Source organism: Salvelinus sp. IW2-2015, linkage group LG20 (assembly GCF_002910315.2).
Source record: "Salvelinus sp. IW2-2015 linkage group LG20, ASM291031v2, whole genome shotgun sequence".
NCBI lineage: Eukaryota > Metazoa > Chordata > Actinopteri > Salmoniformes > Salmonidae > Salvelinus > Salvelinus sp. IW2-2015.
This window is the reverse complement of record NC_036860.1, coordinates 2,646,490-2,657,415: the sequence shown is the minus strand read 5'-3', so window position 1 is coordinate 2,657,415 and position 10,926 is coordinate 2,646,490. Positions and strand designations below refer to the sequence as shown.

Here is a 10,926-nt window from a genome sequence, read left to right as displayed (position 1 = left end):
TGGTGGCTCTCACCTGTGTTTCAATGTGACCTGACTTCTGAATGTCAATGTGCTGTCGTGGCTTCTCACTCTTCTCGGGAACAGCGGGGGTGCCGTTCGTGCGATGGGTGACACTACTGTTCCTTCTGACTGGCGCAATAGAGACAGGACTACTGTCAGTCTCTTTCTCTGCCTCCATCAGTCTGGTCTTCAGCTGCTCCATCTGTAGAAAAGGTTGAGTAAGAGTATTACAAGGGAATCCTACCAGGGAAAAGGCTTCCTATAAAGGCATGTCCCAACAGCTCTTTCAAAAAAATTATACCTCCATCCATCCTTTTATCTTTCTCCAGCTGCTTTCTTCTGTCCCAGTCACCATCCCTCTCCTTCAACAACCCATCAGACCCTTTGGCCCCCTCTCCTCTCTATACCTGTTCCAGTAGCTCTCTCTCACGTGCGGAGGCCTTGGCCTGATCCTCCAGGGCACGAGAGTATTTCACAGCCTGTTCCAGGTGCATGTCCTTCAGCCGGCCCAGCTCCCTGCTGCCTGCCTCCCAGTCCTGACGCAGCCTGTGGGAGACACATTCAGCCAGCTCTCAGTACACTGGACATAGAAACTGTACATCCCTATTAAAGAAATGTATGACAGCCATGGACCATGGCTCATCATGAATGTAGTTTCTGTATATCAGAAACTTCCAGTCTGAATACTGTCATTCACTTTGGGTGCATTGCACATTGTTGGGCCTTGTGGATAACAACCAGATGTTTGTGTGGTTTTACCTGTGAAGTTCAATTAATCAAACTTTAATGCTTCTCATAGTGTCATTTGTCTCACAGTGCTTTAAGCCCTGTATGTGTGGTTCTGTGTGGTGTACCTCTCCATCTACAGCCGGTCATGTCGTAGGTCCAGTGTCTTGCGTTCAGCCCGGCTGCGCTCCTCCTCGGCCACACGGCAACGCTGGGACAGGCGGCGCTCACACACGCGGCTCCCCCGCAGCTGCTCCCTCATTTTACGCACCTCGAGCAGCAGGAACTGAGTCAGGCCCTCTGGACCCTCCTCATCTGGGGGGGACACAGCAGTGGAGGTAAATGAGGGACGGGGGAACACTGGTCATACAGGAGTGGAAGGGGGATATTTGGGGACAAATCCTTACCCAAGATGATGGAGCAGCGCTGGGTGGGCTGTTGTCCAGTGAGCTGAGTGTATTGCWCMGGGTGGTAGAACTCCAAAGACTCCATGAAGGCCTGCAGGCCACGCTGGCCCCGCCCATGCAGGATGTCAATCAAACGTCCTGATWAACAGTTAMGACATCATTAAAGTTTATAAGATGAAGACGACAATACATCCTGAAGATGGAGACACTGTAAGTACTGTACTGACACAAGTGTGAAAGCTGCTCATGTTCCAGGTAATCCCTTTGTCATCTTTTCCTCTCTAACCTCATCTCTCTGTTTCTTCCTCTCTCCCCGTCTTTTTCACTCCCCATCTGTCTACCTCCTCCTTTATCTCTCCCTCTCCTTTACCTAGCTAGTGGCCACCCCTTCATTCCTTTCATCTTGATCTCCTGCCTCGTTACTCATACCTGTCTCCCCTCCCTCTGTCTCTCACTCCCCTCTTGCTATCCTTCCTAACCACCTTTTTCTCACACGGCACAAACCCCTCCTTACCTCATTCTCTCCGACCTACATCCCCTCTCCCTGCCTCCTCTCACTTACAGTTGAAATCGGAAGTTTACATACACTTAGGTTGGAGTCATTAAAACTCGTTTTTCAACCACTCCACAAATTTCTTTCGACCAAACTATATTTTTGGTAAGTCGTTTAGGACATCTACCACAAGTAATTTTTCCAACAATTGTTTACAGGCTGATTATTTCACTTATAATTCACTGTATCACAATTCCAGGGGGTCAGAAGTTTACATACACTAAATTGACTGTGTCTTTAAACAGCTTGGAAAATTCCAGAAAATGTCATGGCTTTAGAAGCTTCTGATAGGCATTTGAGTCAATTGGCGGTGTACCTGTGGATGTATTTCAAGGCCTACCTTCAAACTCGGTGCCTCTTTGCTAGACATCGCACTTCACAAAATAGATGGCATCATGAGGACGGAAAATTATGTGGATATATTGAAGCAACATCTCAAGACATCAGTCAGGAAGTTAAAGCTTGGACACAAATGGGTCTTGACAACAAAGTCAAGGTATTGGAGTGGCCATCACAAAGCCCTGACCTCAATCCTATAGAACATTTGTGGGCAGAACTGAAAAAGCGTGTGCGAGCAAGGAGGCCTACAAACCTGACTCAGTTACACCAGCTCTGTCAGGAGGAATGGGCCAAAATTCACCCAACTTATTGTGGGAAGCTTGTGGAAGGCTACCCGAAACGTTTGACCCAAGTCACCCAAGACCCGAATGAGATGAAAGAAATAGAAGCTGAAATAAATCATTCTCTCTACTATTATTCTGACATTTCACATTCTTAAAATAAAGTGGTGATCCTAACTGAGCTAAAACAGGGAATTTGTACTGGGATTAAATGTCAGGAATTGTGAAAAACTGAGTTTAAATGTTTTTGTCTAAGGTGTATGTAAACTTCCGACTTCAACTCTATATATATTTTTGGAGCATACAATATTGCTCAGTATTTGTATTATTTATTTTATATAGTCTTTTTCTGCTCATCTTTATCTAGGGGGGCAATCTCTTTATCAGAGATAATATGCCAATGAGTGTGTGTCTGTTACTGTGTGTGAGCACGGGCATACACACGCATTTGCGCGTGCCTATTAGAGAAGCAAGACATAGAAATGTCTCCGAGTGGTCTAGACCCTCAGTCACAGGTCAACAGTTAAAGGTCACACAGGGACATTTTTCACGACTCTTGGCAGCAAACATCCCCCTCCTCACATTCCCTTGGCCCAAGAGATTCCCCCTAAATCTGTAATAAAGTCAGCAAGCAGGCACAGAAGTGTCATCTCTCATGAGGATCATAACAATGGGAAGAGTGTGGTGGGGACGGGATGGGAGGTTGCAGGGTAACAGCAGGACATACTGTTGTATTAGTGGTGTGTGCATTTTATCTGTTATAATTAGGTGAGTGACACTATTTAGGAATTGTGTTTGTACGTTACTGTTTTAGACAGACATCTTTTCATACTTCGGTATACTGTGTAGGTGAATGTCTCACACAATGAACCACAGTGCACTAATGCATCCAGCACAACGGTTGAAGGACTGTTTTGATGTGTGCGTGTCTGGACCATGAATGTGTGCATGTTTAGGCGCACAATGGGCTGTTTCATACAATGGACTGTCTCGACCAGACATCCAAATATAGAGAAAGGGAGAGGGTATCAACCCCTGTGTCTCTATGACTCACCCATGACTCAAACTGGAAGACTCCACTCCACTATTGTCCCCTCTTTTCAACTGGGTTCCTCTGACCCCGTCCGTTCAATCCCCCCCTCTTCTTTCACCTTTGACTGGTGAAACCTGGTTCTGTAGTTTCTGTGGTGTGTCAGTAAAACATACAGTACCGTTAAAAAGTTTGAGGTCACTTAGAAGTGTCCTTGTTTTTGAAAGAAAAGCAAATATTTTGTTCATTAAAATAACCTCAAATTGATCAGAAATACAGTGTAGACATTGTTAATGTTGTAAATGACTTGTAGCTGGAAATAGCTGATTTTTAATGGATTATCTACATAGGCAATCATCAGCAATCAGCAATCATCACTCCTGTGTTCAAATGGCACGTTGTGTTAGTTGTGTAATCCAAGTTTATCATATTAAAAGGCCAATTGATCATTATAAAACCCTTTTGCAATTATTTTAGCACAGCTGAAAACTGTTGTTCTGATTAAAGAAGCAATACAACTGGCCTTCTTTAGACTAGTTGAGTATCTGGAGCATCAGCATTTGTGTGTTCGTTTACAGGCTCAAAATGGCCAGAAACAAAGGACTTTCTTCTAAAACTCGTCAGTCTATTCTTGTTCTGAGAAATGAAGGCTATTCCATGGGAGAAACTGCCAAGGAACTGAAGATCTCGTACAACGCTGTGTACTACTCCCTTCAGCGAATAGCGCAAACTGTCTCTAACCAGAATAGAAAGAGGAGTGGGAGGCCCTGGTACACAACTGAGCAAGAAGACAAATACATTAGAGTGTCTAGTTTGAGAAATAGACGCCTCACAAGTCCTCAACTGGCAGATTCATTAAATAGTACCTGCAAAACACCAGTCTTAACGTCAACAGTGAAGAGGTGACTCCGGGATGCTGGCCTTTTAGGCAGAGTTCCTCTGTCCAGTGTCTGTATTCTTTTGCCCATCTTAATCTTTTCTTTTTATTGGCCAGTCTGAGATATGGCTTTTTATTTGCAACTCTGCCTTGAATGCCAGCATCCTGGAGTCGCCTCTTCACTGTTGACGTTGAGACTGGTGTTTTGTGGGTACTATTAAATGAAGCTGCCAGTTGAGGACTTGTGAAGTGTCTGTTTCTCAAACTAGACACTCTAATGTTCTTGTCCTCTTGCTCAGTTGTGCACTGGGGCCTCCCACTCCTCTTTCTATTCTGGTTGGCGCTGTTCTGTGAAGGGAGTAGTACACAGCGTTGTACGAGATCTTCAGTTTCTTGGCAATTTCTCGCATGGAATAGCTTCATTTCTCAGAACAAGGATAGACTGACGAGTTTCAGACGAAAGTTCTTTGTTTCTGGCCACATTGAGCCTGTAATCAAACCCACAAATGCTGATGCTCCAAATACTCAACTAGTCTAAAGAAGGCCAGTTTTATTGCTTCTTTAATCAGAACAACAGTTTTCAGCTGTGCTAACATAATTGCAAAAGGGTTTTATAATAATCAATTAGCCTTTTAAAATTATAAACTTGGATTAGCTAACACAACGTGCCATTGGAATACAGGAGTGATGGTTGCTGATAATGGGCCTCTGTACGCCTATGTAGATATTCCTTTAAAAATCAGCTGTTTCCAGCTACAATAGTCATTTACAACATTAACAAGGTCTAGACTGTATTTCTGATCAATTTGATGTTATTTTAATGGACAWTTTTTTTTGCTTTTCTTTCAAAAACAAGGACATTTCTAAGTGACCACAAACTTTTGAACGGTACTGTATCTGTTGATTGGTGTGTTAAAGTGAGCATTTCATACTATAAGTGCATATGAGACTATTTACCTTTGATAGAGAATATGTCTTTGAAAGAGTTATAACTTTTAGAAACCCCCTGTTTGGTTCCTTGAGGAGCCCTGACTACAAGATATGCCTAAATTATGGCTGAATTTCCCTGGAAGAATTGTCTGGAAGGAAGACGTACTGGAAGAAGGAAAAGTAGTGGAAGGGGAAGGATTGCAGGATACCTTGAGGGCTCGATACTGATCAGCTGTTAAGTCATGTTCAGTGTATCATCTGACCCCGGAGACACACAGGGCTATATATAGCCTGGCTCGTAAAAACACAGAGGTGAATTTCAGAGTCTCACAGCCTCTCAGTGTGTGTGATTGAATTTTTCAATGTGTGTCTCTGCATGAGTGTGCATGTCTGAGTATATGTGTATTTGTGCACACTCAAGTCAGTCTTCCTGTTTTAGCCTGACAGAAGCGGTGGCTGGACAGCACAATGATCCATTGTCTCTGAGCCAAGCATGACTTCCTGACCGGTCAGAATTCACGGAAATAGGGGTGCAGTCCAAACAAAAACAAAGGGCGGAGACTTTGACCCACAGTCCCTTAGTATGTACCCCCTAACCCAACCTTTCCATACATGACCCTTTCAACCACAGACACACACACACACACACACATGCACACACACACATTTGTTTTACTATCCTTGTGGGGACCAAACAATTTATTCCCTTTCAAAATTATATTTTCCCTAACCCCTAAACCTAATCCTAAACCGTACCCTTAACCCTAACCCTAACCCTAATCCCTAACACTAAACCTAACCCTTAGCCTTAGCCTTAACCTTAACCCTAACATTAACCCCTAAAACTAAACTTAACCCTACACCTAAGCCTATACCCTAACCCTAATTCTAACTTTAATTCTAACCTTAACTCTAACCCTAACCCCTGAGCCTAAAATAGCCTTGTTCTTTGTGGGGACTGGTGAAATGCCCCCACCATTTTCCTTGTTTTACTATCCTTGTGAGGACTTCTGGTCACCATAAAGATAGTAAAACCAAACACACACACACACATGCACACACATTGTCTCTGTCTGGATGGGAGTCAAACTGAGGAGATCCTCTTCCTCCTACACAAAGAGGACAAATAAATCTAAAGGGGAAATGTATGTGACACAGTGAATGGGTTCATATACGCTAGTACTAGGAACCTTCAGTATACCAGAGACCAATTGAGTCTGTCAGAGCTATGATCCCCCTCTTCCTATTTTACCACAGACGTACAATGCCATCCCATCCACAGTGTGGTTATGGCAGAGCGGTAGCTGCATAATTCTCAGACCCTGCAGGGAAACCCTTGACTCTGGGTCCGAAGAGACGTTGCCCCAATGGCACCACCATGGTCTCCCTGAATCCCCCTCGTACATCCCTCCCCTCCCCTCCCTGGCTGTCCCCTACGTTCCCGGAGAACATCTGGGTTTCATAAGGGATTCTGACTCCAGCCCTGCTCTCCACAGCTCTCCTAATGCACTTTAATAGCACGCCTGGCAAGGTAGCTTTGGAAGAGTGGCAGAGGAAAATACAGAAATTAACCATTTGTATTTGAAAAATATGTTGATGTATTTTTCCATATCCCACCAGCTTTGTACCGTATTTTTGATTGACTGTTCGAGATACAGGTTAGTGGCTAGTTTTAGAAAGGGCTGAAGAGGCTTTGAACAGACCAGTAGAGGACTGGAAAGCATGCATAGACACACATTATGCCCCCTGCCCTTGACCATGCTGCTCTTGGCCCATGCTGTACTAAAGTATATTCTTGGTATTGCTTTGTTTGGCCGGCTAAAGAGATGGTCGATGCAACATAATTCAAAACTGTTTTCATTCCGGTGATCACACACAAATAATTCATCTTAACTGAGGGATGTGGTCTGCAGGGGTGACTGATGCATACTGGTCTGCAACTTCGATTTATGCTCTGGGTGCAGGGGATAGATGATTGTATGAACATAGTGCAGCATCAGCACAACTACTCTACAATATGACTTTATTAAAGATAACCCACTAGACATAGACGTCAGTTCAAAGTTTAGTTTTGATTAACATTTAATTGAATTGTCATCTAATGTGAATTCAATGTGATATCAACAAAACTGTTAAATATGTAATTGGATTTAGGTTAAAAGTTTAGGGAAAAATACAAACATTCCCAAAATGTCTTTGCGTTTATGACTTTTTCCAAATTCAATCAGTTTTATCAGTTTTACATGTTGATTCAACGTCACTGCATTGAATTTTGTTGAAATGATGTGGAAACAATGTGGATTCAACCAGTTTGTGCCTAGTGGGAAAGCAGTTTTTAATGTCCACAAGTATTTTGATGTACTTGCAACAGTGGGCACTCAATTGGAAACATGTGTGGTAGAAATGAGCAATACAGCATCACACATTAAACAATAACTTTAGTATGACAAGCCAAATTAAGTCCGAGTAGTTGTTCCTATTACAATCAACTAACAAAACGTTCATATCTTACAATTTAGCGTATTTCTACTGTAGTAAAACCATATACAGTAAGCTAGTGAAAGTGTTTCTTGGCAGACTGTAAAAACTGTGTGAAAGTAATTTCCTGAGGAGAAATCTTTTTTCTGTCTGAGAGACTTCTCATCCTGTTTTACTAGCCCACCTTCCCCTCTACCTCCCTCACTTTCCTCCTCTCATGCATACCCAAGGCCTCCCCTCCTCCTTGCTCTATCGTCCTTCATCTTTTGCTCTCCACGTCTCTATGTCCGTTCATCCTCTTTTTATGCATGTCTCTTGGCTCTTCTTGTTTCTCTCTCATCTTTTTCTTCCTTTCCCTCCCTTGTTTCCCTCATTTTATTTAGCTCATGTGGCTCCCCTTAAAAGAAATGGAACACTGGTTGACAGAATTCCGAGCTTTCTTTTGGATGTTAAATTTCTGCTCAGCTCCAGCTCTCTCTCTCTCTTTCTGTCTGTGTGACTGGCATGGGTCCAGCTCTAAACCCCCTCTAGTTTCAATCTAAAATGGCTAAATCTCAACAGGAAAACAACAACAGTGTCAGCTTGAGGCCATCAAAGCAAATCACTCTTACAAACAGAGATACTCAACACTGTATACATTCCCATGTGTGAGTGCTGTGTACGCAGTGGCGACTGTGGGTGTATATGACTACAAGAGGATCCTATAATAATAAGCAGTTGTGACTGTTCCCAGGCCAGTGTGTGTGCGTGCGTGTATATGCTTGTGCATTTGTGCATTTGTGTGCATGTGTGTATATTTTATCAGCCTATGAAAGTGAAAAGCCCCCCAGTCTCTGAACTCGGCAGATTCCCGTCTTAACCTCGGAGCTTCTGGTGTGAAGAGGGCCTGCTGTTCCCAGGCTGCATCTGTACTCTCTYCATCAGGGWGTCAGATGACATCACATTGCTCATTTGTCACCAGRAATCCCCTTCAATKCCTTCGATTCTAGGGTCTGTCACACTTCAGGTGGTTTGTTTAGGGGATGCATGCAAATGCACACTCATCTCATTACTGTAAATCATGACAAGACAACTGGTATTGCATAGATACCTCATCAAAACATATTTTGCACAATAAAARATATTGGCACAGAACTCARGTKCAATTGAAAGGAAACACATGCATCCATGCATYCACACAAACAAGCACYCACACACATTCCCACACTCAAAAGCCGCCWGTGGAGCTTAAAAATATATGATCCCATAAGTGGTCACAAAGGAGCCATCAGTCCTTTTCAACTCCTCTCTCATTCCCACTGTGTAAACAGTGTGTGTGTGTCTGTGTGCGTGTGTGTGTGTGTGAGTGCGAGTGTGAACTGTGGAGATCATACACCATTAGTACCCAGCCACTGTAGGCTATTCTGAGGCAGATCTAATGGGCCACAACATCACACAGAGTGTATGAAGAAAAGCATAGATGTATGGATAAATGACTAAACAAGAAGTCCAAGAGAATAGCACTTCCTAAAACAGGAAAAGGAAGGAATAGATAGAAATGCAAAAAGAATGCATAGACATGCAGACCAAGACCCTTTATTCTGTATAATTTGACTGATCTATGTGTCCATTTACCATGTGTTACTACTGTATGTGTTATGCATTATTAAACTTGACTGACCCGTGACTGACTTCAGTTGCTTCTGTAAGTGGTTGATTGGATTCTGGCCTGCTGACTGGTTTATGAGTGAAGTGGGTCAAGTGGGAGCACCGATATCCTCATGAGGGATCAGGACCTGAAGACCATGGGGATAGAAACTTCACAGCCACCAAAAACTACACAGAATCAGTCAGACCTCACTCTGTGACAGTCAAGTCTACACTCAAAACTTTAAAACAACAGTGCTGTATGTGCCAATGCCTCAACCAGCATACAGGGCATCCCATAAAAARGGTCCTATAAGTTTGCCAGAATTTGCCACTATACAAAGATATCCTGGGTGATTCTGAACATCCCAACGATGTGGATATTGTTTGTTCTCATCCTCAGATCATCAGTTCATATTTTACTTCAACTTTGCACCAAAGCTTCTGGGGTTCGTGGATGTGCCTGTGGTTTCACTGACGCCCACTTCAGGAATGCCTGGCAGCTGGAGAATTGAACAAATAGAGACTAATGGCAGGAGAGGCTTTCATAGTTGCCTGGGAAATAAGTGATCAGTGGAGAAATCCATTTCCCATGAAGGGAAACCTCAGAAGCCAATAGGGAGGGATGGAGAGAGGGAGGGAGAGGAGGAGGAGTGGGCGTAAAGGATGGATTTGGTGGCTGATGAGGTCAGACAGACTTCTGTAAATGTATGAGGACTACCAGGTCCTGTTGACAACAGCTGCAGAACATCAGTATCTCTAATTCTGAATGAGAGCATGGAGGGGAGAGCATGAAAAAAAGGTGATTAAAAAGGTGAGGATTAGAAAGTTGAGAGGGTACAAAAAGAGAGGAGAGCGATGGAAAATYGCAAATAGTGTGTGAGGAATTAATTCTATGTATGAGAAAGTGTGAGAGGGAGAAAGAGTAAAAGCCTTCCTTTAGGGACCAATGTCTGTCCAGGGTCCAAAACTGTCATGCTCTTTTTTGTTGAAGAACCGGCATACTCAGCCCAAGACTGTTTTCCTTGGGATAGAGTGGAGTGGGTAATTGTGAGGGAGAAAAATAAGGAAAAGAGGGAGAGAGGGAGGGAGGGAGCTGACTGAGAGAGGGTTGTATGAGTAAGGTAAATCAAGGTTCCAAACTATGCCTCATCGTTCTGGTCTCAGAGTGTCTTCGGTGTCTGATATCCTTACACCCCCTCTTCTTTCTGCCTTCTAACTTCAGCCCAGTGGTATGTGGTTTTGTGTTTTGGGGACAGACATGAAATGCAGCACATTGACCCCCAGACACTCCAGAGCTGCTTGCCTTCCTGCGGATCGCCTGATGGTTTGAGAAACAGCCAACAGCCCAGGTCACCAGGGCTCAAGGAGTTTTACAAGATTAGCCCAATCACTAACCACTTTGGAATTTGGAAACTATTTGCTGGCACATCAAGGCTTTGTCGATTCTTGGGCATTCCTGACGAGGCTGTATCCTTTTGGAGTGTCCAGCAGTGCAACCCCCTGCCCACCCCCCTAACTCCCTCCATCTAACTCCCTGTTCCAAGCTCTTGCTGGCTGGGATGGATGGCAATGCTATGTAGACATCAAGACCTACAATCTAGGGAAAAAAGGGTTCCAAAATGGTTCTTCGGGTGTCCTCATAGGAGAACCCTTTTCGGTTCCAGGAAGAACTCTTT

General features: G+C 43.7%; 1 protein-coding gene across 1 annotated transcript; it reads right to left on the bottom strand.

The window, feature by feature from the left end:
• Nucleotides 1–18: 18 nt before the first annotated feature.
• On the bottom strand, nt 19–3,364 carry LOC111981206 (caspase recruitment domain-containing protein 10). The gene is made up of 4 exons (XM_024012376.2): nt 3,361–3,364; nt 1,134–1,271; nt 855–1,041; nt 19–546 (listed from the first exon to the last, which is right to left on the bottom strand). The coding sequence occupies exons 1-3, from the start codon at nt 3,362–3,364 to the stop codon at nt 863–865; spliced, it is 321 nt and encodes a 106-aa protein (XP_023868144.1). The 3' UTR covers nt 19–546; nt 855–862.
• Nucleotides 3,365–10,926: the final 7,562 nt, after the last annotated feature.